Source organism: Mesoplodon bidens, assembly GCF_964165515.1.
Source record: "Mesoplodon bidens genome assembly, chromosome: 9".
Taxonomy (NCBI): Eukaryota; Metazoa; Chordata; class Mammalia; order Artiodactyla; family Ziphiidae; genus Mesoplodon; species Mesoplodon bidens.
In genome coordinates, this window is record NC_138166.1 from 41260114 (window position 1) to 41286972 (window position 26859).

General features: G+C 36.6%; 1 protein-coding gene across 1 annotated transcript; it reads left to right on the forward strand.

Annotated features, from left to right (window-relative positions):
* Positions 1-2657: 2657 nt before the first annotated feature.
* VWDE (von Willebrand factor D and EGF domains) lies at positions 2658-25714 on the forward strand (the record flags this gene model as incomplete). Its single annotated transcript, XM_081243659.1, is given in 13 exon segments — positions 2658-2946; positions 13411-13595; positions 14694-14801; positions 16087-16210; positions 16389-16468; positions 17039-17097; positions 17253-17373; positions 17377-17748; positions 17750-18221; positions 20474-20610; positions 25170-25205; positions 25209-25307; positions 25415-25714. Coding segments are annotated over 13 exon segments (2265 nt in total). The 3' UTR covers positions 25598-25714.
* Positions 25715-26859: the final 1145 nt, after the last annotated feature.

Below are 26859 nucleotides of genomic sequence, written 5' to 3' on the forward strand. Positions count from 1 at the left end.
ATTAAAATACAGCTTGACAATCACTATGTGAGTATAAATGAAGATTAATGGTTGCAACAATGAGGGAGCATAGAGAGCGATGCATGTGACACCCTGGAGATGACTTACTTTTCTTGGCATGGAATTTATAACTTCTGTATCACTGGATATATTTCAGCTGAATCATGAAGATGCTCTTTGCAGTAAGAAATAAGGGGAAAGACAGTTTAGGCAAAAGAAACAGTGAGAACAAGGGTATGGCCATGTGGTACATTTTGATGTCACAGTGCAATACAGTGTAATTACAGAAAAGGATGTGCATCAATCTCAATTTCCTAATTCAAATACAAGACCCCCCTATCATCTGATATTCTGCAGTCTAGACATAATAACACTGAGTTATGTCATGCTAAGCAAGTGTAACTGGAATAGATTATACTGTGTCTTCAAAAAAAAAATGCTAGACAAATTTTTGAGAATATGATTAATTAGTGAGCATTTCACTGACCAGATAGACAATTAGAGCCAAATGGCTACAACTGTATATCAACTTAGGTTGTATCTTTTGTTTTTTAAATATTTGAGGGGAAAAATGAAAGGACAAAGCAGTTTTTGAAAGTAGGTTATTCTGGCACCTTCATGTATCAAAGCCAGGTCGGTCAGCTGGGGGTGCAGAAGCTACTCTGTCTTCTGAGACCTATAATGAGCCTAACTCCCTCATGAACCTAGTGAATAACTATAACCATTCAGACCCTTGACCTACCTTTCCTCATCAGCATAATTCATACTTTTACTGGATTCAATTTAATCAAGCAAGTACCTTTTGAGTGTCATCACTGTCTGTTACTGAGCCATCTTCTGCGAACATGTTGATCCAGACAATCTTTACCTTCAAGGACCTCACAGTTTGGTGAGGTAGGCAGTTAGGGAAGTGGGGAACTTCCATATGATGGGTAAATGTCCATCAACAGTTGAAAGGATAAAGAAGATGTGGTGTGTATATATACACAATGGAATATTACTCAGACATAAAAAAGAATGAAATAATGTCATTTGTAGCAACATGGATGGACCTAGAGATTACCATATTAAGTCAGACAGAGAAAGACTAATACCATATGATATCACTTATATGTGGAATCTAAAAAAGTGATACAAATGAACCTATTTACAAAACAGAAATAGACTCACAAACATAGAAAACAAACTTACGGTTACCAAAGGGGATAGCGGGCAGTGGGGAGATAAATTAGGTGTTTGGGATTAACATGTACACACTACTACATGTAAAGTAGATAAAGGACCTACTGTATAGCACAGGGAACTATATTCAATATCTTCTAATAACCTAGAATTTAAAAGAATCTGAAAAAGAATACATACATATATATGTGTGTATATATATATATATATATATATATATATATATATATGAATCACTTTGCTGTACACCTGAAACTAACACATTATAAATTAACTATACACCAATTTTAAAAAATGGTTACAAAAAAAAAAAAAGAGCTGTGAGAATGTTAAGTACATGGAGCTATGGGAATCCTCGGTTTGTCAAGAAAACACTGGAAAAAGTGATGTCTCAGCTGAAAGCCAAGCCTGAGTAGGTGATAGTCAGGTAAAAGATAAGGAACAGAAAGCCTTCAGGCCAGGGATCTATCACATGAAAGAAATGAATAAGAGCCTGGTCACATCAGAGAATTGTGAGCTGTTGTGTGAGTGGAGGCGTGCATTTTTGTGGAAGAAGAGGATAAGTGAGGATGGAGGGGGGCCACTCTGAAGACTCTTGTAGCTTATCTTTTGAACATGGGGCCTCATGCAAAGGATGATGGGGATGAATTGATGGATTTAAATAGACATGTAGGCAAAAATGAAAACAAAGAAAAGAAGTTATTGTCCATAAACTAGGTGAGAAGTGATGGCTATATGCCCATGTGGCGTCAGGAGGGAAGGAAGAAAATGAATGGAATTGAGGGATGTTAAAGGAGCAGACAGGTCTGGGGGACTGCCTAGCTGTGGGAGGTACAGCGGAGGGAAGTGAGGATGACCTGCAGACTTTCAGCTGAGAGGAAATGAGGGAATTATTCCTGAGACAGAAAATCATGGAGAAGAATTTTGAAAAGTAAGGGTGTGGATGGTGCAGATACGCAGAGTTGGGATGTGGAGACCACGGGCTAGCTATTCAATCTGCATTTGGTTTTACGGGCATGGAGTCAGGAGAGAGATTCTGCTGAGGGAACTCTGGAAACGTCATCATACAGTGGTTACTGGTGCCACGTGTTTGAAAAGTGGCTCAGGTTGCTCTTTTCAATTCCGAAACGTTGTGAAAGCTGCAGGGCAAGAGGAATGTTGCTGCTACATTAACCGTCTACTCCCTCCTCCTACCTTTCCTCACTGAGACGTAAGGCCGCAAGAGCATCTTCTGAGAAGCACGCTGTTCGTGGACAATCCAACAGGAACCAATAGAGGCTGAAGAATCTGTGTGCAGGGATAATCAGGGACGGTGCTCCTTCCAACTGAACCATACCTGGCTTCCTCTACTGAAAGTCCATCTTTGAAGTTTCTAAAACTACCAAGTCTTCCCCCAAAACAACTGCACTTAGAGAGGGACGCGGAGCCACGCTACTTCCTGTGAACGCTGGCGCTAGGTGCGCGCGGACGGCGGGATGCGGGAACTGGAAACACCGCGAGAGGGAGCGGGCGCGACGGCGCAGCTTTCGGACCCGCGGATCGGGGTCGCAGACAGGAGGGACAGCGCACAGGCTGACATCGCTGTCCAAGAGGAGGGCTGGCCGAGACATGCGCGAAGACCCGTGGCCAAACTGAACTTGCAGCAGGAAGAGACAGGGAAGCCCGGGATGGCCCCATCCTTCCCGTCCCCGCGGCTTGGGCTCCCTGAGGTCTTTGGAGCCTGGGCACCGGCTGGTGCTTCTAGCCACGAGGAAGGTCGGAGAGGTAGGGGGATGCCGCTGGGTGCGGAGGTGGGAGGCTCTATCTGTCAGAAGGTAAGCGCAGTGTAGCTGAGCATCTTAATGTACAGCTGGAGCTTGTGACTGACCCTGACCGACGGCCACCCTTCCTCGCTCCGGCCTTTGCAGTGGTCACTTTTCTTCCAGTGGTTTTAGTTTTCCTTTGCGTACTGGCAGTTGTCTTCTCCCCGAGGAGAGGGAGGTCTTGTATTTTTGCTGCTGATGTCCTGCTCCTTAAAATTCCCTCACTAATCTGTATGTAACTTCTAGAGCCTGCCAGGCATTCTAGCGGCAAGGAAATTATAATTAGCAAAAAGGATAATCAGACACTTATTCTGTTCCAATTCCTTTTGCTACTGTAAATTAGATCTCTTTTGAGGCAAGACCCTCCCGCCCCCAACTCATTTAATCTAGGCAAAGAAAACATAGCTAATACACAGTGCAATTAAAACAAGGACAGTGTTCATTAGTCGTTCGTAGTTATTGCTCATTATTCGTATAGACGGGAATATCAAAGTAAAAGAGTCGACAGATTCAAAACATTAGGAAGTCACAGGGATGAATGTGGCCATCAGTTAGAGATTCTTGGACCCCTCTCTATTTAGACAGTCATTGAGTTATTGAGCCTCACTTTACAAATCAAGAAATTAATTATCTGAACTATTAAATAACTTGCCCAAAGACATACAGCTTTTAAAATCAGATTCCAATTTTGAATCAAAGTTGGTCTCATCCAGTAATGTTTATTCTTTTTTTTATATCACGAAATTCACATGTGTGCACAAAATCTAATTTCCTGATTCCTAAAGTATCAGGAAATCCAGGAGTTTAATTAAGTACGCTAAAGCCTTTGGATTTTCTTTTAATGTTCTAAGCATTATTTGAGGTCTGAAAGGGTTGCTAATAGATGAATCATTCATGAAGAAAAGCTGCTGAAAATTTCAAAAATGTTGACAGTAATTTTCATGTGCAGTATTCATAAAAGTTTGAGAATCTTCTACAGATTGACATCAAAATTTGTCATCCCAATTTTATACAAACAAATCTTCAAGAGGTTTTACTTTACTTCACCTAATATCAAATGAAATGCATTGACATTTTTGAGGCAATTCATTTTTTTAAAATCATGGCTTAAAGTATTACAACAATTTTGCCAATAAAATTTCAAAATTGAGTCATGGAAAAAATGAGACCTAATTTTTGATCAAAATATTTCTGAGAGATTTTTATTTCAGAGAAAAATAAACACAAGCCAAGAACACACATATGATATACAAATTTACTTTCCCTCCGACAGCAAGTTTGTTTAGAAAACAATATGGAAATTTCTTTAAAAATGAAACACAGGCTTATAATATGACCCAGCAACTCCATTCCTAGAACTCTATCCAAAATAACGAGCATATGTGTACACCCAAAGACTTACACTCAAATGTTAATGGCAGCATTATTCACAATGACCAAAAAGTGGAAACAACCCAAAATGTCCATCAACTGAAGAGTGTACAAACAAAATATAGTATATCCATACAACCGAATATTGCCAATAAAAAGGAATAAGGATTGGAGCATATAAAGCCCAAGGGGTGCAAAGACCTAGCCGAGGTCACACAGAGGGTTAGCAATGGGACAAGATTTGAAGTATCCTGCTTTCCAGTTAAGGGTCTGTTTATGACATCATGCTGCCCTCTAGGAGAATGTGACTGTAAGCAAGTAGTAAATGTTTTAGGATGTCAGAAACCTGGGTGTAGGTGAAAGGCCAAGGATAGTTTCCAGGAGGGCATGGAATGATGTGAAATGGGATTTAAATGGGTGGAGAGCAGAGGGCAATGTAGCTCGAGGGGGGTGCCCTCTACCTGCCCAGAATGTGCCAAACCTGGCATTTCAGTATCAGGAAAAGAAGTAAGCGATTCTTGTGGTGAAAAATTGCTACAGCAGTAAAATTAAATCCCCTTTCCGGAAGAAATGGAAACCTCTGTAAGAGATGAGAAATCTAAACCTTTGTGCCCTAGCTTAACTGATTTAAGAAACCAACAGCTCCTTGCAAGGTTGAAGAGAAGAGGAAAATACTTGGCTTGCCTCCCCGCTTAAAGAAAGAGTATTTCCTGCTGGCAGCTACAAACATTTATGAAGCACCCTGAGGGCTTCATCCCCAGTAGGGCAGCAAGGGCAGATACAGTTCCCCAGAGCCGGGAGGGGTCAGGTTCAGCTTCCCCCAGAGCCTTACCTATTCACCAAGGGGTGACAGGACCACAACAGACCTGAGTCACCCTTGCTAATCATGTTCAGTTCATTGGCCCATAACAAATCTCCCTCAGCGGGAATGGGATGCAGCCTCTAAAGGAACTCCACTCAGTACTCTGTAATGGCCTGTATGGGAAAAGAACCTAAAAAAGATTGGATATATGTATATGTATAACTGATTCACTTTGCTGTACACATGAAACTAACACAACATTGTAAATTAACTATACTCCAATAAAAGTTAAAAAACAACAACAACAATGCAGGCAAAGACAGCAGCTAATATGGAGAAGCATTTATACAATGAGTTTGGATGAAAAGTATAGAACCTAACAGCAAAGTAAAATATACATAAGGAGGAATTAAGATTGGAAAGAAAAACGAACACCATTGTGTCCAGTTGGTAAGATTGTGAGTGCTTTTATAAATCTTTTAAAATACTCTTCATTATAATTACATGTGATTTAAATAATAAATACATTTTACAATACTTTAAAAAATATAAGGGTGAAAACCAAAAAAAAAAAAAAAAGGAATAAGGTACTGATAAAGCTACAATACAGATAATCTCAAAAAGTGAAAGAAACCAGTCACAAAAGAACATATATGATCAATTTATGTGGAATATCCAAAAAAGACAAATATATAGAGACAGAAAGGAGATTAGTTGTTGCTTGAGATTGGAGATGGAGAAAGACTATAAGTTGGCATGAGGTTTATCTTTAGAGTGATAGAAATGTTCTAAAATTAGATTGTTGTAATGTTTGTACAGCCCTGTAACTATGCTAGTATTCACTGAATTATACACTAAAAACAGGTCAGTTCTTTGTTATGTAAATTATATCTAAATAAAGCTATTTTTTAAAATGACTTTACATCTTGTAAAAATCTGGCTTATTTCAAATTGGACTAGGGTGGGTGTTTGGGACAGTTGGGCAAAAATGAAATATTCTGACATCTATTAGATTGTTTTGTAAATCTAACAATTTCATAAATAATGAAATTACTGCTCCAATATTACCAAGCATTCCTTCTAGAGTTAAATAATTTAACTAATTATATATTACAAGTTAGAATTTTGAGGATCAAAATGCTTTGAGATTTAGAAAGGGATGACAACATAAATCATATACACAAAACCAGAAAGGTCACATAGCTTTACCACCTGCTACAACGTTTTATTTAAGGCTTCCAGAAGAACCTAAATAACATTTAAGTATAATCATGACACTAGCCAGACATTTCAATTATAAAGGTATTGTATAATATATACTTCAGATGCAAACATTATTTCTTACATATATGGATGGCTGTTGAAAGGGAAAATATACACCTTTTCCAACTCCATTCAAAGGAATTTTAGTATTCCAATCTTATTTTTATTTTTTTATTTATTAATTTTTTTGGGGGGGTACACGGGCCTCTCACTGTTGTGGCCTTTCCCATGGCGGAGCACAGGCTCCAGACACGCAGGCTCAGTGGCCATGGCTCATGGGCCCAGCCGCTCCGCGGCATGTGGGATCCTCCCAGACTGGGGCACAAACCCGCGTCCCCCGCATCGGCAGGCGGACTCTCAACCACTGCGCCACCAGGGAAGCCCTCCAATTTTATTTTTAAACTACATTGTGAAAGATAGTAAGTTGAAACAAGTTAATTTTTGTATGAAAATTATGATTTTTAAAAGTTGCTTTTATCTTCGTGCACCAGAAACTAGCATAGTGTTGTAGGTCAATTATACTTCAAACAAACAAACAAACACGCAGACTCTTAGGAAAAGAGATTATATTTGTGGTTACTGGAGGTGGGGGTGGGGGAATTAGGAATTGGATGAAGGTAGTCAAAAATACAAACTTCCAGGGCTTCCCTGGTGGCGCAGTGGTTGGGAGTCCACCTGCCGATGCAGGGGACGCGGGTTTGTGCCCTGGTCTGGGAAGATCCCACATGCCGCGGAGCGGCTAGGCCCGTGAGCCATGGCCGCGGAGCGTGCGTGTCCGGAGCCCGTGCTCCACAACGGGAGAGGCCACAACAGTGAGAGGCCCGCGTATCGCAAACAAACAAACAAACAAAAAAAAAACCACAAACTTCCAGGAACTTCCCTGGCAGTCCAGTGGTTAAGACTCCATGCTCCCAATACAGGGGGCACGGGTTCAATCCCTGGTCGGGGAATGAAGATCCCACAAGCCGCATGGCCAAAACTAATAAAATAAAACAACCCCCCCCCCCCAAATTTCCAGTTATAGAATAAATAAGTACTACGGATGTAATGTACAACATGATAAATATAATTAACACTGCTATATGTTATGTATGGAAGTTACTAAGAGAGTAAATCCTAAGAGTTCTCAAAACAAGGGAAAAATTTTTTTTCTTTTATTTTGTATCTATGTGAGATGACACACGTTCACTAAACTTACTATGATAATCATTTCATGATGTAAATCACATCACTATGCTATATACCTTAAAATTATACAGTGCTATATGTCAACTATATTTCAATAAAACTGGAAGAAAAATAATAAAGTTGTTTTTATTGTACAAAAATAACAAAATCTTTGAAAAGGAGTAATTTCTCAGTCTTCTGTAAAATATACTGATCTACAAGACAGAAAAACTGCTTAAGTGGTAAAACATGGTCACCGTGTTGCAATCTATGTGATTTTGCATGGTTGATTGATAGGTAATCAGGTTGTCACCTCTATATGAATTTATGTCAAAAGTAAGCTCAGTCAGGGCTTAGAACCATTTCTACTCTGCTTAGAACCATTTCTACTCTGCTTAGAACCATTTCTACTCTTAGTAGAACCATTTCTACTCTGCTGAACATTTTCAAGAAACCTCCTTAGGGCCAATGACATTGAGATATGTTGAAATAAAGGGCTTCCTTTCTAGCCGATGAGTGAAAGATACGTTCTTTTTATTTTATCTGATTTTATTTTACTTTTTAAATGTAAGCATAGTTGATTTACAATATTAGTTTCAGCTATGCACCAAGTGATTCAGTATTTGTATAGATTATACTCCATTTAAAGTTATTATAAAATAACGGCTATATTTCCCTGTGCTGAACAATATATCTTTGTTGCTTATTTATTTTATACATAGTAGTTTGTACCTCTTAATCCCCTGTTCCTGTTTTGTCCCTCTCCCCTTCCTTCTCCCCACTGGTAACCACTAGTTTGTTCTCTTTATCTGTGAGTCTGTTTCTGTTCTGCTATATTCATTTGTTTTATTTTTTTTAATTCCAGATATATTTAACAGTTATAACATACAGTATATTTTATCTTTTAAATTCCACATACATTTAAAAGTGATAACATACAGTATTTGTCTTTCTCATGACTTATTTCACTTATGACTTATTTCACTAAGCATATTACCCTCTAGGTCACCCATGTTGTTGCAAATGGCAGAATTTCATTCTATTTTTTGGCTGAGTAATATTCAATTATATATATAATTATATATATATATATATATATATATATATATATATATATATATATATACATGCACCACATCTTCTTTATCCATTTATCTGTTGACGGGACACTTAGGTTGCTTCCATATCTTGGCAACTGTAAATAATGCTGCTGTGAACATTGCGGGGAATGTACGTTTTCAAAGTAGTGTTTTTGTTTTCTTCAGATAGATACCCAGGAGTGGAATTGCTGGCTCATATTGTTGCTCTATTTTTAGTTTTTTGAGGAACCTCCATACTGTTTTCCATAGTGACTGCACCAATTTACATTCCCACCAACAGGATTCCCTTTTCTTCACATCCTTAGCAACACTTGTTACTTGCAGACTTTTTTTTTTTTTTTTTTTTTTTTTTGTGGTACACTGGCCTCTCACTGCTGTGGCCTCTCCTGTTGCGGAGCACAGGCTCTGGACACGCAGGCTCAACGGCCATGGCTCACGGGCCCAGCCGCTCCGCGGCATGTGGGATCCTCCCAGACCGGGGCACGAACCCGTGTCCCCTGCATCGGCAGGAAGACTCCCAACCACTGCGCCACCAGGGAAACCCTATTTGCAGACTTTTTGATGAGAGGCATTCTGACAGGTGTGAGGTGATAGCTCACTATGGGTTTGATTTGCATTTCTCTGATGATTAGTGATGTTGAGCATCTTTTCATGTGTCCTTTGGCCACCTGTATATTATCTCTGGAAAAATTTTAATAGGATTATTTGGTTTTTTGATATTGAGTTATATGAGCTGTTTATATATTTTGGATATTAACCCCTTATCCATCATATCATTTGCAAATATTTTCTCCCATTCAGTAGGTTGTCTTTTCGTTTCACCAATGGTTTCCTTTGCTGTGCAAAAGCTTTTAAGTTTAAGTAGGCCCCATTTGTTTATTTTGCCTTAGGAGACAGATCCAAAAAAAATATTACTATGATTTATGTTAAAGAGTGTTCTGCCTATTTTGGATATTAACCCCTTATCCATCATATCATTTGCAAATTTCTTACCTTCTTCCTTTTGATTTAGTATGTTCTTCTTTTTCCAATCTTCAGGCCAAAGATTAGTTCATTATATTGGGATCTTTTTCTTTTTTAATATAGGTATATATATCTATAATTTTCTTCTAAACACTACTTTAGCAGCATCCCATAAATTTTGGTGTGTTGTATCTTTCTTTTAATCCTTTTCAATGTATTTTCTCATTTCTATTTTCATTTCTTTGACCTCTTGCTTTTCTAGGTTAATTTCCACGTATTTGTAAGTTTCTTAAATTTCTTTCTGCTATTGATTTATATATTCATTCTATTGCAGTCAGAGAACATACTTTGTATAATTTTTATATTTTCAAATTTATTGAGGTTTGTCTTATGGTCTAATGTATTGTCCATCCTGGAAAATGTTCCATGTGCACTCCAGAAGAATTTATATTCTGCTGTTGTTGGGTAGAGTGTTCTATAGATGTCCGTTAATTCAAGTTGGTTTATAGTGTGTTGTTTTGGCTCTGTTTCCTTGATGATTTTCTGCCCATTTTTCTATTCATGTTGAAAGTGGAGTATTGAAGTCCCCAACTATTACTGTTGAAGTATATATATTTTTTCCCTTTGTTTCTCTCAGATTTTGCTTCATGTATTTTTGTGCTCTGTTATTAGGTGTATATCTTCCTCATGGATTGAAACTTCTATTGTTGTAAAATGTGTCTGTCTCTGGTAACATTTTTTTTTTTGTTTTAAGATATTTTTGTCTGATATTAGTACAGCCAGTCCAGTTTTCTTGTGGTTACTGTTTGCATGTTATTGTCCATCCTTTTACTTTCAGTCTATTTGTATTCTTTTCAAGAGCATTCGTCCTTTAATATATAAAGTATGACAAAGTAAAGAGACTTATTAAGTCCATCACTCTCTACTTGACCTTGCTTTTCAGACTTTTGTGTTGTTGCAGAATCCATAATACAATTTTGAATATTAGAAGCTTAATGATTAACTTTTTATTTCTCACTGAATTTGGAGGTAAAAGGTGGTTTTTCTCTTTTCCACATCTTTGGGGAAGTTATACAATTTTTTTAAATTCACAGATATTTGAAATTCCCATAGAGCAATATACCAAAGGTTTTATAATTATAAACTCAGATATTATGATGTACCTGTCTTTAGGCATTAAGCGTATTCATCTCTTAAAAATACAGTTATTTATTTAGTTTCTTAACATATTTGTCTGTCACCCAATTATGAATCTTAAAGCATACTAGTCTTAGCCATTTTATTAACCAATGTATTAATCTAATACAGGTTACTTATACCTACAAACAAAACTAGAAAACTATCTGCATATTGTATCATTATGTATCTATTATTTATAACTTGACACGTTTTCCCAAAGTATCTGAAATGCAAATATTGCAGATTCTGTTATATACTACCTAGCTTCTTTAAATCCTATTAAGAAGACAGAATAAATAGAAATGTAAATTTTAATGTATATTTTATACGTACTTTTGTTTTGAGGGAAAAAATTTTTATTGGACATTTGCTAGAAAGCTTTGCACATCATTCATGTCATGAAATTGACTGATGTGTGAAATGGGCTTGTAGAGTTATTCTTTTAGTACTTCAGGAGCTAGGCCCCCAGATTCCCAAATGGGAGCCCAAACCAACCATAGTTAACTATATCCTCCCTTCTAGAGTTAAGGCTGTAATGAGATTTTTAAGAGTGTGGCTTATTCACTGCTAGTAAGATTTAAATTTTTCTACAGAGACCTTGAACATTTAATGAGTGACAAGTCAATTTGGAGGGAAAAATTGTGAAATAAATGATACAAAATATGAGCTATTATTAATTATACAAATTAAGAATTTTCCTCTAAAATTAATATTAAATAAATTTAAAATTTCTGTTTAAATATTATACAGTTCCTAGTACTGTTGATGTCACACTGTGATTGCTTCTACATTTATGACATCTTTAGCTTTGGATTAGAAAACAGTTATTCAAAGCAGCAAAATCAGAGGAAATGTGAGAACTTCAGAAGTGCTTAGCAAGGAGAAATATGCACAGAATAAAGATGGAGTTATTGACTTTTTTCCCAAGACAAAATTCTGTTGTAGGATAAGATCAGAGAAAACATTTCAATAATTTATACAAACCTCACTAGTAATCTCTTTTAAAATATCTTCCTTAGTTTCTAACCACATGCAATCTTCTGATATTGACAGGGGGTTAGAATTATTTCAAAATTAAATGAAATGATAGCACATCCTCTGACTTCTATCCACATACATTTTATAAAATATTTATCTAGTGTTGACAAATTGAGATTGTCAAAGTCACTAGAGCCTTTGGGGACATTTATAACTGGTGAAACTAGAGACAAAAGGAAGAAGAACCTTTTGTGGTCATTCCTAAAATCTTTTACTAAAAAAAATTCTTTAGGGAGATCTTTTATCTTGCAAAACAATACCTTTTTTACAGTTTAACTGCTGTAACTACAAACAAAATAAAAAGCAAAAACCTATATAGTAAAGACAATTTTATAAGCTACCTTTGTGAGACTGACACACAAATTATTATCTCTAGTTTATTGTGCTCCTTATTAATTTGTTTGGAAACTGATTTTTGTTTGTAAACACTGTGTAACTTAAAATTATGTAATAAACATTTGAGAGTTTTGTTCAGTTAGATAGATTTTTTTCCATAGTGAGGTACTTTAGTAATGATTAAATTTTTCTTTCCCATTTCTATTTCAAAGATATTATCTTTACTATAGTGTTTTCCTTGAACAAATACAATATCTAATATTGGGAGATTTTCTGCCTATTGTGTCAATAAGATATTCCAAACAAGGACAGTTCCATGTGTTTCTTATTATTAGGGAGACAGTAGCCTCAAACAAGAGCTGTATTTCCAGGATAACTGTTTTTATTGCCTCCTCTTCCCTTCTCTCTTCTTGCTGGGAAGAGGTGCTTTATGTTCCCCCTCTGCGGATTTGACAGAAAGAAGTATCTTCCAGGCCAACTACGGCTCAGAAAATGGCTTTCCTAAAAAATCTACAGAACTAGCTCTTTCTCCATGTTTTTTTTTCTTGTTTTTCCTTCAAAACTGATCCCCTCTACCCCATTCATTTTCCTATGCTTAGAAATGAAAATGAACTTCACTACTTTTATATTTAAAAATAAGAAAAAATGTGAAAACTTTATATTTTTTCCTGCAGTAAAAAAAATGCAAGAAACTTCACTAGGAGGGCATTTTACAAAAATTATATTAGCATTACACGTTTGGTTTAGTTTGTCGCATTCCAGGACCTGGCAGAGATGGGATTTGGGGGGGCACATGGCTACTGTGGCAGAAAGCAGGTCATGGAGGGTCAGTAATTTGCATTCAAATCTGGAGGATCACTCTCAAGAGGAGTCCTTGTAAGGCCTATGCCTTCTGATGGTAGGAATAAACAAATCCTGACTCAACAGCAATCAGCAATTTTGCCTGTCCAAATTAAATGAAAATAAAGTCCTTGAAGCTCAAATACCTCAAAAATACATTCTAAAGAGTTTGTTGATTGGCTTATTGTATTTATGGAAAGTGCATATTGTCATCTTTGTTTTACTAAGAGATCATGACATTTCAGATGGCCTTCATGTGCACTTGTAGGTTTATTTGCTCTGTTTTTATTTCAGTAGTCAGTTTTAATTGAGGGCTGAACTATGTCAATGAAGAAAATACATAACATCATCTGTCTTTCCATTCTAGCTCAGGAGTGCTCTCCTGGGGGACACCAGTTTCTTCAGAGCCCTTATAGAAGTGTCCATTTTGACTCCCTGCGCCTCCAGCAGTTAGCCATTCAAGACCTGATATGTGACCACTCCCTTTCTCCCCGATGGTATCTATTTCTCCTCTTTGACAGACCTACTAAGATGCCAACCAAATGTGTTGAGGTATCAACTCACTAATGTGAACTACACGTGCTTTTTCTTAAGTATTTTTTCATATAAGGATTGAATCTTGTTACAACCAATTTATTTCTCACGCTGCAATATTATTTTAATTTTGCATCAAGATTAAGTTAATCAAAGGGAGTATTCCAAGGTTCTCTATTCTGACAATAATAGTAATTGTTAATGTAATGTTCAACAGTCCACCAAGTGTTTTAACTTACAATATCTTATAGAAGACAGTCTATCATCGTGATTTCCACCATATAATACAGAAAACATATTTTTAGGCGTAACACACCTAGAGTCACCTGGATAGCAGGTTAGATAGCCAAGTTTTGATCACAGGCTGTCACTCTCCAGGGCTCAGGTACTTAACCTCAGTAACTTTCAAACATTAAAACACTGCATATTTTAAGTGCTTCAGTTCTTGTCTGCTTAATAGAAGGATTATGTCTTAATAGAAGGCTCATTTTCCTTATCGATACCCACATTTAAAAAATTATGCAGAAGTGGGAATTATTTTCCTTTTTAGGTATGTAATGTAAAAAGAACTCAGGAAAGATGTCCAAATTTGGCTTCAAGTGAGGCTTTAACCTCATTTTTTTCCCAAATTGCCAGCCTGTTGGTCCATCACCAAATTTTGAGCAATCCTGTCTTCCTCCCGATTTTTGATGCCTCCTCTACTGTGCACTGACTTCTTACATATACTATTTCCAGAAATTTTTCAAGAAATCTCGAAGATCAGTTTATCTTTGTGCTGTATATTAAGATGACTTCAGATTGACTTGTCTTAGATGTATCAGCTATTTCATGAGTTAACTGATACTGAATTTCTCTTGTTCACAATACAAATGTAATAAATGGAATAAAGGTATTTTAATTGAAAAAGATTATATTAATTATGAGGGATGTACCCTTAAATTTACTATTCCATGAAGTTACTGCTTCTTTTACGGTATGGGTACAAGTTATTAGATTTTTTTAAATGATTGATACTTTAATATTTTAAAGGTTGTGTAAAAGAAAATGCAAAGTTGATTTATCTACCATGTATGAAAAAAATTGGCTTTTCAACTTTTGTTTTCTCTGATCCAAAGGATGAACCACTGCACAACACAGGTCCCCATCTGCCTGTCTCTGAACGATTCAGAAACACTACCTCCACCTGGGGAGATCAAGCAATTGACAGCTTGTGCCAAATGGCAGGGTTTTTTGTTTGTTTGTTTATAGCACTTTATTTTCAGGTATAAACATGTTTTTGTTTTTTAAAAACTCCCTTCAGGGCTTCCCTGGTGGCACAGTGCTTGAGAGTCCGCCTGCCGATGCGGGGGACACGGGTTCGTGCCCCGGTCCGGGAAGATCCCACATGCTGCGGGGCGGCTGGGCCTGTGAGCCATGGCTGCTGAGCCTGCGCGTCCAGAGCCTGTGCTCCGCAACGGGAGAGGCCACAACAATAAGAGGCCCGCGTACCGCAAAATACAAAAAACTCCCTTCAAAACATGTTCAGAAACAAGTTTTACATTAAACAAAGTTTATGCCATGTCTTAAGAAAAATATGCTTATAATTTGACAAAATGGGGTGAAAACACTGTCAAAAATCTCACTCTGGGGGCGAAAGGGGTAAGACACATCTACAAATATTTTTTTAATGTTACAAAAGAACTTATTTACAAAACAGAAATAGACCCACAGACATAGAAAACAAACTTATGGTTACCAAAGGGGAAAGGAGGGAGATAAATTAGGAGTTTGGGATTGACATATACATAGTACTATATATAAAATAGGTAACTAACAAGGACCTACTGTACAGCACAGGGATCTATACTCAATATTTTGTAATAACCTATAAGGGAAAAGAATCTGGAAAAGAATAAATATATTTATAGATGTATAGCTGAATCACTTTGCTGTATGCCTGAAACTAACACAACATTGTGAATCAACTATACTTCCATTTAAAAAATAAATAAAAAATAAAATACCACATATCAATGATTGAAATTGTTCTCAATTGATAGAGGATTTGGAAAGAGTTGTCAACTTTAGGATATTGAGTCTTCCAATCCATTAATACAGTATGCTCCTCTACTTATTCAGATTTTCTTTAACATTGTTCATAAAGTTTCATAATTTTCGCCTTAAAGGTGTTTTATACCTTTTGTTTAATTTATTCCTATTTGTATTTTTATTGGCACTATTGTAAATACTATTTTTTTAAAAAATTTACTTCCTAACTGGTACTATTGTATAGAATTATAGTTGATTTTACATTGATTTTTGTACCTAGCAAACTTGCTAAATTCCCTGTAATTCTCTATATATTCTTTTGCATTTTCAACAGAGCCAATCTTATCATCAGAGAATAATAAAAGTTTATTTCTTCCTTTCAATCCTTATAAATTAAAAATTATTCTCAACTTACTATATTGGTTAGGGTTTCCAGGAAAATGTTGAATAGAAGGAGTGATTATAGCTATACACATGGCAGTTTTTGTTTAGCACTACAAAAGACTGCTGTCTTTTTCAAATCCCAGTGTCCATAAGAAACTGTGGCAAGTTTTTTGTGTACTTACTACAACTCACTCAGGGATGTATGGGATATTGTGCAGAAGGTAAGAAAATGTGTAATACACATGAACTGCTAGTGATGGAATTCTGTGTGTTGGTGTGTTCGTGCCATCCTCTGGATGGGATGTATGGAGCTAATGCAAATCTCAGTAAGAGATTTGGTTTGCTATTATTGCTAAAATGAGGCTAAATTTCTGGTTTAAATTGGCCAGATTTGTTCAGGGTTCTTTGCCAAGATGTTCAAATCCCCAAAAGTATTTGTTAATGTGAAAGTATCAACAGTAAATATCAGCAGTGATAATGTATAGTGATACCATTTATCTACTAATAACACTCAATAAGAAGGACACTTCTCCTTTGTTGTATTCTTCCTCAAAGTCATAATCCCAGTCTAATCACGAGCAAATTCATATAAACCCAAATTGAGAAACATTCTACAAAATATGTGAATAGTACTATTCAAAAGTGTCAAAATCATGGAAAACCATGAAAGAGTAAGAAATTGTCAAAGATTGGAGAGGACTAAGGAAACACGAGTAATACATTATGAAGATATCCTGGATTGGATAACTGAAACAGAGAAGAACATTCATGGAAAACTGATAAAATCTGAACAGAGTCTTCAGTTTATTTAGGAGTAGAGTCCTAAAGTCAATTTCTTAGTTTTTTTTGCTTTGTTTTGTTTTTTGCGGTACGCGGGCCCCCCACTGTCGTGGCCCCTCCCGTTGCGGAGCACAGGCTCCGGATGCGCAGGCTCAGCGGCCATGGCTCACGGGCCCAGCCGCTCCATGGCATGTGGGATCTTCCCGGACTGGGGCACGAACCCGTGTCCCCTGCATCGGCAGGCAGACGCTCAACCACTGTGCCATCAGGGAAGCCCCAAAATTGAGCAAACTTTTAATAATTGTGTTGCTTTTATTAATGAATGGAGGTAAGAAAGTAACTTATTTTCGTTTGTTATTGTATTAATATTTGACTTAACATGAGTGGTGGGTGACTCAACGCTCTGCTTTTTTTTGCAACACGTTACTGAGAAAAAATTGTTCTTGTCCAAATTACTATTCTTTTCTGTTTTCCATCTGGAAGGATTTTACCAGGAAAAAGCATGTTTGACACAATGACAGTTTCTCTGCCATCACCTAGAAAACAGTCCTATTGTAGCTGCTCAATGGACACTACTTCACTGTATCCATCTTCTAATCATCTGTAAAGTGTTTCTCAATCAGAGATTGTTTCAGCTTGCAAAGACCCCAAACATGTCAAATTCACTTCCTTGATACCAGAGCTAGATGTCACCTCTGAATATATTAATTCAGAAGCTCCTGTCAGAGGAATAAACAAGCATACATCTCGAGAAAAAAATAATTTGGATTTCTTTCCTCAAGAAAAAAAGCATGTGAATCTAACCAATCTGGACTTAAATTTACAAAAACATCCTGGGAATGAAAAACAAGATGCATCAAAAACTTTGGACAAGGGGAAACCTACAAAGGACCAGGGTAATCACAGCCAAGAAACAAGGTGGGATCGACAAAACAGATGGAAACAGCAAAACTTCAGTGAGTTTCTTCCTTTGTTTGCTTTTTCAAAGTCTCAGCCCAAGTGACCTAGAAGAGTTTACTTACTTTTTCCCTGAGGACCACACTGAAGATGTCCACCAAGAGTTTGTCCCCACGTGGCCCACACCATCTGGCCACACCGAATACAGCACATCGGCACTATGTCAGCACACTCTTGCCAACTCCAGCATAGGAATGCACTGTCTTGCCTTTCTTGGCAAGAGACTAGACGGTGTGATAGAGATGTGTTTTAAGGATGTTCTCCTAAAAGATGATCTTAGCTGGGCAGAAGCAGGTGTGGCCCTTTTAGAAAATGAATGTAAAAAGAGGATTTTGGAAGAGGGGAAATATAACAGAGAAGAATACAGCAAGTCAATTAAAGACATTCTCTTGTCATTAAAATGCCCCAATTTATGCAGTGGCCATGGGCAGTGTATGGAATGGGGGTGTGAATGCTCCCCAAGCTTCAGTTCCTATGATTGCAGTGATTCACACGGTAAGTAAATACACTCCAACTTTGATCTTGTGTATGTTATTTAATTATGAAAATTTCTTTGTTCTTTTTTACCTTCAGTATCCTAACAGGCTTTATTCAGATTATATATGGAAAAGAACCCAAATTATATTAATCAATATGTTAATAATATTCCAAAACAGTCTCATCTTAGAATAAAAGCTGAAGTACTTATAATGGCCTATAAGACACAATGTGATCAGGCACACAATATCTCTTGAGACTCATCCCCTACTACTATCACCCTCACTCATTCCACTCCACCCACTTTGGTTTCTGTGCTGTTCCTTACAATGTGCAGTTCTCTTGACCTCAGGGCCTTTGCACATAGCTGATCCCTCTACTTGCAGAGGATAATCATTCTTCTAGAACTCAAATTTAGTATTTTTAAAGCATGTTTATATTTTGCTAATTTTACTAATATGCTTAATTTTTTTCTCTAACCTACCTAAACGGTACAAATTATTTTGTCCCAATATATTAGATAAAGACATTTCAAAAAGTGAATTTGATTCTCTTAACTATTAAACCAGTAACTCCTGATTTTACTCCTACCACCACCAATCTGCCCCTTTCCATCTCAGTAAATGCAAACTTCATTCCTCTAATTGTTCACATTAAAAACTTGTAGTCACTTTGACTTTTCTTTTTATATCAAGCCTCATGCTTGATCCATTAGCAGCAAATCCAGCTCTAGCTTCAAAGAATTTCATATCTTTCCCTGCTATCAACTTAGTCCAAGCCACTATTCTCTCTCCCTGATTATAGATTCTCTCAAAGTTTATTCTCCATGCAGCAGCTAAAGTGATTCCTTTGAAATGTAAGTCAGATCGTATTACTCCCCTGCTTAAATCCCTCTGTTAGCTCCTCATCTCCTTCAGCATAAAGTTGGCAGGCCCTACTATGGCCTAGAAGATTCTATGTAGTCTGAGACTCCTCTCTCACTGAATTCATCTACCATTGTCTCCATAGGTCATTACTTTCCAGAGTTCTCTAATGGTTGCTTTGCTGTTCCTCAAAAAAGGCCAAGCCTGCTTCTACCTCAGGACATTTGCACTTACTGCTCCCTCACTGGCACATTCTACCACATATCTTCATGACTGACTTCCTTCTCTATTCAAATATCATATTATCATAGAATCCTTCCATCGTCATTCTAAATAGTTTTTCTCACACAACCCCATGGCCTTTATCTCCCTTAACATAGTTAATATTTCCCCATTACCTCAAAAACACTTACGTGATACACTTTATTTTTTCATTGGTTTATTTTTTTGTCCTCCCATATTAGAATGTAAGTTACGTGAAGGCAGGGACTATTTTGTTCATTACTATATCTCCAATATTTGGAATAACACCAGAAAAATAGATGTTGCTCAGTAAACATTTGTTGAATATATGAAAGAATAATACGTGTTTTTAAAATTTTTCGTAAATATTTTAGGGTTCTGAATACATGTAACAGGATTTATATCCTATTGCTATTAAAGTTATATTCATTTGGATTTTGCCACTACTTAGACAAAGGACTCAATTGTTTTTATACTGCATTTATCTATTTTGACCACCAGATCTTGCTCATAGAGATAATGAATGATCTTACCAAGACCAGAACCACAGAAATAACCATATGAAGGTCAGTTAACTCTGACTGATAAAATTAATTTTTTCTCCTATGACTGAGAAGTACACCTAAGATTATGGTAGCATGTAGGATAGCAATAATACACAAAAATATCAACAATACTTGGGACAACAGCATGCACAAATTTTGATAATTCTTTTCTAAAACAAATTAAGAATTTATTTTAAAAATTTTAATACATCACATTGCTAAGGACACTATATTATTACAAAAGCACTTTTTCTATAACCTATCTCTATGACATAAAGCAAAATGGTAAAACCAAAACATAGGCCATGGTAGGAGTACTTTGTTAGTACTCGTACTTATTTGGTATCAAATATTATTAAAAAATTAATTAAACCTGAATAGTTAGGCACTGGTAGTATCTGTAATGCTATTTCTATTGAGTTGAATAGTGGGTAACACTTCTTCTTTTAATACCAGATCACTCTTAACATGTAATAGTTTAATTAATGTACTAAATATTATTGGGGGTAGACTTTAAAATATTAGTTTATATACGCTTTTAATTTTGGCCTTGAAAACAATGAGTTTTTTTCTGGAATTAAAGCAAATATGTCCTATTTTTAAATCATTTTTTCCAAAGACAAGGTTCCTGAAATTATAGAACTTGAGAATGCTGGATTGTGTAATATTCAAAAATATAACTGTATGATGGTGAGAGTTTTTGGTCAACGCTTCAAAGAATCACCTTCAATTAAATGTGAAGTTACTAAACTGAAGGTATGTTAATTATAATGTTGAAAACAATTAAGTTTATGAGTTATTCAGATTAATTTTCTTAGATGAATTTGGAGTATCAATTAGCAACATAATCCCAAAGGATGTCATATCCTCAGAGAGCTGAACAGGAAAATTATTAAGTTGCTTAACCCTAAAGCTTCCCTATTTGCCAACTCTATTAAACTGTTTTATATAATTTTTATTGAGGTACTGACTCACTATTTAAGCCATAATCAGAAATTAAAATAATATCAAACTTGATATATAAGCTTCTGTATTTATTGAAATGTAAAAACACAAAGAACGGAGGTCATTTTTATCTAAGACTCTGTGCATGAATTATAGGATTTAGAGATAGGAACAATTCCCTTTTACAAACCAAAAAGTTTGGACAAATTGTGCTCATCCTTTATATTTCCTTTACTATGGATTTCATATGGGAGAATTATCAAAAAAAATAGTGTTTTTCTTTCTGGAGACCACCAAAGACAGACAAGATCACTCAGTTTGAACTCTGGTGTATCAAATTACACCTTATTTTTTTTTTAACATCTTCATTGGAGTATAATTGCTTTACAATGGTGTGTTAGTTTCTGCTTTATAACAAAGTGAATCAGCTATACATATACATATATCCCCATATCTCTTCCCTCTTACGTCTCCCTCCCTCCCACCCCTCTAGGTGGTCACAAAGCACCGAGCTGATCTCCCTGTGCTATGCGGCTGCTTCCCATTGGCTATCTATTTTACGTTTGGTAGTGTATATATGTCCATGGCACTCTCTCACTTTGTCCCAGCTTACCCTTCCCCCTCCCCGTGTCCTCAAGTCCATTCTCTAGTAGGTCTGCGTCTTTATTCACGTCCTGCCCCTAGGTTCTTCATGACCATTTAAAAAAAATTTGATTCCATATATATGTGTTAGCATACGGTACTTTTCTCTTTCTCACTTACTTTACTCTGTATGACAGACTCTAGGTCCATCCACCTCACTACAAATAACTCAATTTCGTTTCTTTTTATGGCTGAGTAATGTTCCATTGTATATATGTGCCACATCTTCTTTACCCATTCGTCTGTCGATAGACACTTAGGTTGCTTCCATGTCCTGGCTATTGTAAATAGAGCTTCAATGAACATTGTGTACACCTTATTTTTGATGATTATTTATATGGTCTTCCTTCTCTTTATTTAAGTGGAATTTTATTTTAAGGAAAGCACTTTGAATTTAGAAAGTACTTATTACATGGATAAGATAAAAACTTACAACAGAAAATCATATTTTGGCATTCTTTTTACCTTTTCTCTAAATTGATTCTGAGATTGAGAATTTAAGGAGGAAATAACTTTTGTTTGTGTCTTTATCAAATAGTTATACACAAGAATTATGTTTTTTTCCTGATTTTATGAGCAGAGCCTTTCTAAATGAGCCATGAAATATTCTAACCCCAATGAAATAAGACACATAATAGGAAATGTAATATATATGTATTATTTCATTCACTTCAGTGTCGCTCAAGAGAGTTGTCATTACATTGTTCTTGGCAGAATAAACCATATGACATCACACTATAATTAAGCGATCTGACAAGAGAGAATTTTATAGGTTTATATTTTCTTGGAAAGTACATTTTATTCTTACTTTCAGATATATATTTTCCTGTGATATTTTTTCTCATACTACTTCCCTCCTCCAAATAGTTTATCAATAAAGAGTACACTCTAGAATTCATTAACACTGTACAAAACTATAGAAAGGAAGAAAATATATTCACTAGCCAAAACAATCTTACATAGATTAACTATTTTCTTTCTCACCCCATTTAGAATGTTTATGTATTTTATTTGTAATACAATTAGGTTTATTTTTTAATATTTATATTCCTTCACACTCTGGTTGATTTTCGTTATATACTTATTTGGAAGGTATGTGAAATATTATCATGGTTCTAACACTTGATGCCATACAACAGGTATACAACACAGAGAAATGTCACTGTCTTCTCATCCCTACCTCCCTCTTCCCATTACCCCTTCTTTGCATCCTATTCCCATCCATCCCCTGAAGGTATCCACTCTCATTATTTTCTAGTTTATCCTTACTGTGTTTCTTTTGCACAAAGGAGAAGGTAAATTCCTTCTTTTTTATACGAATACTAGCACATTATGTATGTGCTTTTCTACTTTTGCAGTAGTAATTTGACAAGTTTTTAGCCAGAGCACCAACCACCCAATCATTTCCTTCACTCTCCCCAAAAGCTGCTAGGACTTTACAGAATCCAATTTTTAAACAACTTACTTCCAGGATTAAATCCAAGTTGTTATCCTAGAAACAAATGGCCCTTCATGATCCAGCTCTTGTCTGTTTTTGCAGGCTTGAACTTCCTGCATGTGCTCTAGGAAAATCCCATGCTATTTCATGCATTGCTGTCTTTTCACATGGTGTTCACTCCAGCCTTGCTAAATCGCACTCACTCTGTTTCTGCTCCCAGTGTCCAAATGGCAGGCTCCTTTTTTACTTTCAAGAGAAGTGCTGTCTTCTTTTTCAAAGCCTTCGTGACGGTGCTGGTTATACTTAGTGGCTTCTTTCTCTCTCATTACACCTTATTTGAATCTTGGTTATAGGAATAAGAAAATGTTTTATTTGTTTGTCTTTTCCTCTGTGATCTCTTTTCATCAGAATATCCTCAGTACATATAGATATTCCCAAAATATTGATGAATGGAAAAGAAATAGAACCCTGTTTATTCCTCATTTGGGGTAGGCTCTCCACACAGAGGGGTGGAAATAACCCCTAAATTCCCAGTCATTGCCTTGTCTTGTTTCTACACACAAAACCAAGGGACCCTGTATCCATCTAAATGTCGACATCATGACTACCCTGAGACATTGTTGTCATTCCCCTCTGCTAGAAGGGAACCACTGATATATCTGCTAGACCAGACTGTATACACTCCCTTAAATATGGAGATTTGTTCTGGGGCTCACTCTTTCAGTAACATAGTTTCTACTAGCCACAGACTAGTGTGTTCTTGCCTTCCATTCTTTTTCCTGCTGACCTACAATATTGAAGCATCAGCACACTTACTATTTCCGAGCCACTGAAAGAATTACACAGTCATAAATTTTTTAAAGATCTGAATCTGAATTTTGGTAATAAGATACATCTTTTTAGTCTTCTGTGTAGTTATCAGTACCCAGACATTATCCTTGCTTTTCTTCTTTAGACAACAATGCATTTCAATACTGAAAAACAGTACTCAACGTTTAAATATGATATGCCATTGAGTTATTAAATAGGGTGAACTGGTTAGAATTTATTTAGTTTAAGTTACATAGATTCAATTGAACTAGTTTGAGCAAAAATGATATTTATTATGAGGATAATGCATTTTTCACAGAATCAGGATAGAATATGACTGCTGAATTCTCAGGAAAAAAAACTTAAACTTGGGACTTGAACACCATGAAGACTCAGGTTGTCTACATTTGTGTGTGTGTGTGTGTGTGTGTGTGTGTGTATCTGTCTGTCACGGTTCTGCTTTTCTCTGTTTGTGGGCTTCATTTTTCCCTTTCACTAGATATTAGCTTTCTCCACATAGTGAGAAACGTGGCCATCAACAGCTCCATAACTTTTTTTTAAATAAATTTATTTTTATTTTTGGCTGTGTTGGTTGCTGTGCACGGGCTTTCTCTAGTTGCGGTGAGCAGGGGCTACTCTTTGTTGTGGTGCACGTGCTTCTCATCACGGTGGCTTCTCTTGTTGCAGAGCACGGGCTCTAGGTGCATGGGCTTCAGTAGTTGTGGCACACAGACTCAGTAGTTGTGGCTCACAGGCTCTAGAGCGCAGGCTCAGTAGTTGTGGTGCATGGGCTTAGCTGCTCCGCGGCATGTGGGATCTTCCTGGACCAGGGCTCGAACCCGTGTCCCCTGCATTGGCAGGCGGATTCTTAACCACTGTGCCACCAGGGAATCCCAGCTCCATAGCTTTTGATCTTGCAACTCAGTCCACCATAGGCAGAATGGCTCAACATCCCCTCTGATACAAAGTTAAGATATCCGAAGTAACTGAAGCATTGGCATAGCTTAGGTTCCACCCCTGGACCAGTCAAATGTAGTCAGGAAGGTGGGTCATATAAGAACATGAGAGGTCCTGTGAGAACCATGTATATGGAGGTAGAAAGCGTGGTTTCAAGTAGAAGGTGGGATCTGGAGAAATGAAGGATTTTCTGGGTAGAAAATCAGTCTGCTATGTGTCAACTACATATATGTTTCTTCTTGCTACAAAAGTCATTACTAGTGACCTATTATATAAGGCCAATATTGGTAACTTAGTTGATTTGAACTCACAAAAAATGCGTGAGTCATTAGAAGCAGTTTACATCAAATTAGGATGCATATGATTTTCATTATTCTGAATAAAACTCACTATCAATGTCACTTTTATTTGTTCATTATACCAGGCACATAGTTTAAAATTTATATTTTGATTATATGTAATTCACTAGTAAAGCATTTCCATGATCTAACAGAGGTTAACTGCTTTCTCATTATGCTTTCAGTATAATAGCAGTAAATGCGCCCTTGGAGAAACCATCTAGGCACCTACTGTTTTTCAAAATAGCAGAACTGTTGATTGTCAGCTGCCCGCTGATGTTCAGCAGTCTGGTACCATGGATCTGATGGGTGAGAAACCAATCGTGAAGTAGCAAATAAAGGTAAAAAAGAAAAGATATCCTCATATTTACAAACAAAGTAAACACTTATATATTAAAATTTCATAATGTATTTACAAAACTACACTTAGAACAAATTATCTTATTATAGAACTGCATACATCTTACAGGTATCTAATGATGGTTATATGTTGTTCAGTAATCCCCAAATAATGATCATACATGATGGGGCTTGTCAAAGTCATGGTCTCTATGAAAAGGACTCATGTACTATAAAGGTATGTATCTTTTCAGTTATTTTCACATTTACATAATAGGTTTTCTTTCATTTCCCATGCTGCTGGCATAATAATGCAGGTTTTCACTTTCATATCAGAAATACTAATAGAGAAAAGCCTTCCTCAAGCTTATGCAAGGTTAATCAAAATTGTTCCTCTGCCCATAACTCCTGTTGAAATGGCAAAGAAGAGTTTCTACCTTTAAATTTTTGAAGTGGCAGGTGGTTTACTCCTAAAAAATCAAAAGAGGAGGTTCAGATTGAGTTTTTATTCCTACATACATTTTTTAGATAGTAATAGTGACTTTCCAATAAAATATCGCTTTATGTTTACTTAATCTTCTTTGTGGCAAGTGACATGCATTTAGATAGAGTTTGTAAAATGTGTGAGGCTAACACTTTTTTTTTTTTTTTTTTTTTGTGGTACGCGGGCCTCTCACTGCTGTGGCCTCTCCTGTTGAGGAGCACAGGCTCCGGACACGCAGGCTCAGCGGCCATGGCTCACGGGCCCAGCCGCTCCGCGGCATGTGGGGTCTTCCCGGACCGGGGCACGAACCCGTGTCCCCTGCATCGGCAGGCGGACTCTCAACCACTGCGCCACCAGGGAAGCCCTTAAAGCTATTTTAAAGGCCGAAGAAACTAATAAATACAGACTGGTCTTAATTGTTAGAGAAAAGCAAAGAAGAAATCCAGATAATCAAAAATTTACTTTGAAATGTGATTTGATATTTACATATTGAAACGATGTTTCTGATATTCCTGACATTCACAATATTTAATAAACTGAATATTTTCCCAGTCCTTACTGTGATGGTGTCTTTATCATCAGGGATCAGTCAGCATAACAGAAGCCATTTGATGTATCCAGACATAAAGTGTTAATGCAGAATTAGGGACTCTCAGGACTGTTGGAAGAGCTGGGGTAGAGATGGGGGAGGATAGGGTAGAGGTCAGTAAAGCAGCTGCTGAAGGTCAGAGATTGAGAATGAAGATGTCAGCCTGTTTCCAAGCATCTAGCTGCAAACATCTCTGAAAAAATAATGGCTTCCTATTCATTTCCATCTTCTAACTCTCTAGAAAGATTTTTTCATTGGTGAACTCTAACCCAGAACCACACAGAGAAGGGGACTCTGGAAAATGTAGACCCTAGCCTTAGAAGGAAGTGACAGTGGTGCCAAAGGGATGAAAGTGAGCTAACACAAGACATACTAAAAGTTCTGCATCTTATTGCTTTGGACTGTATTCCAGAGATAAAGCTATTACTTTTCACTGATAAAAACACCATATTTAGTTTCATCT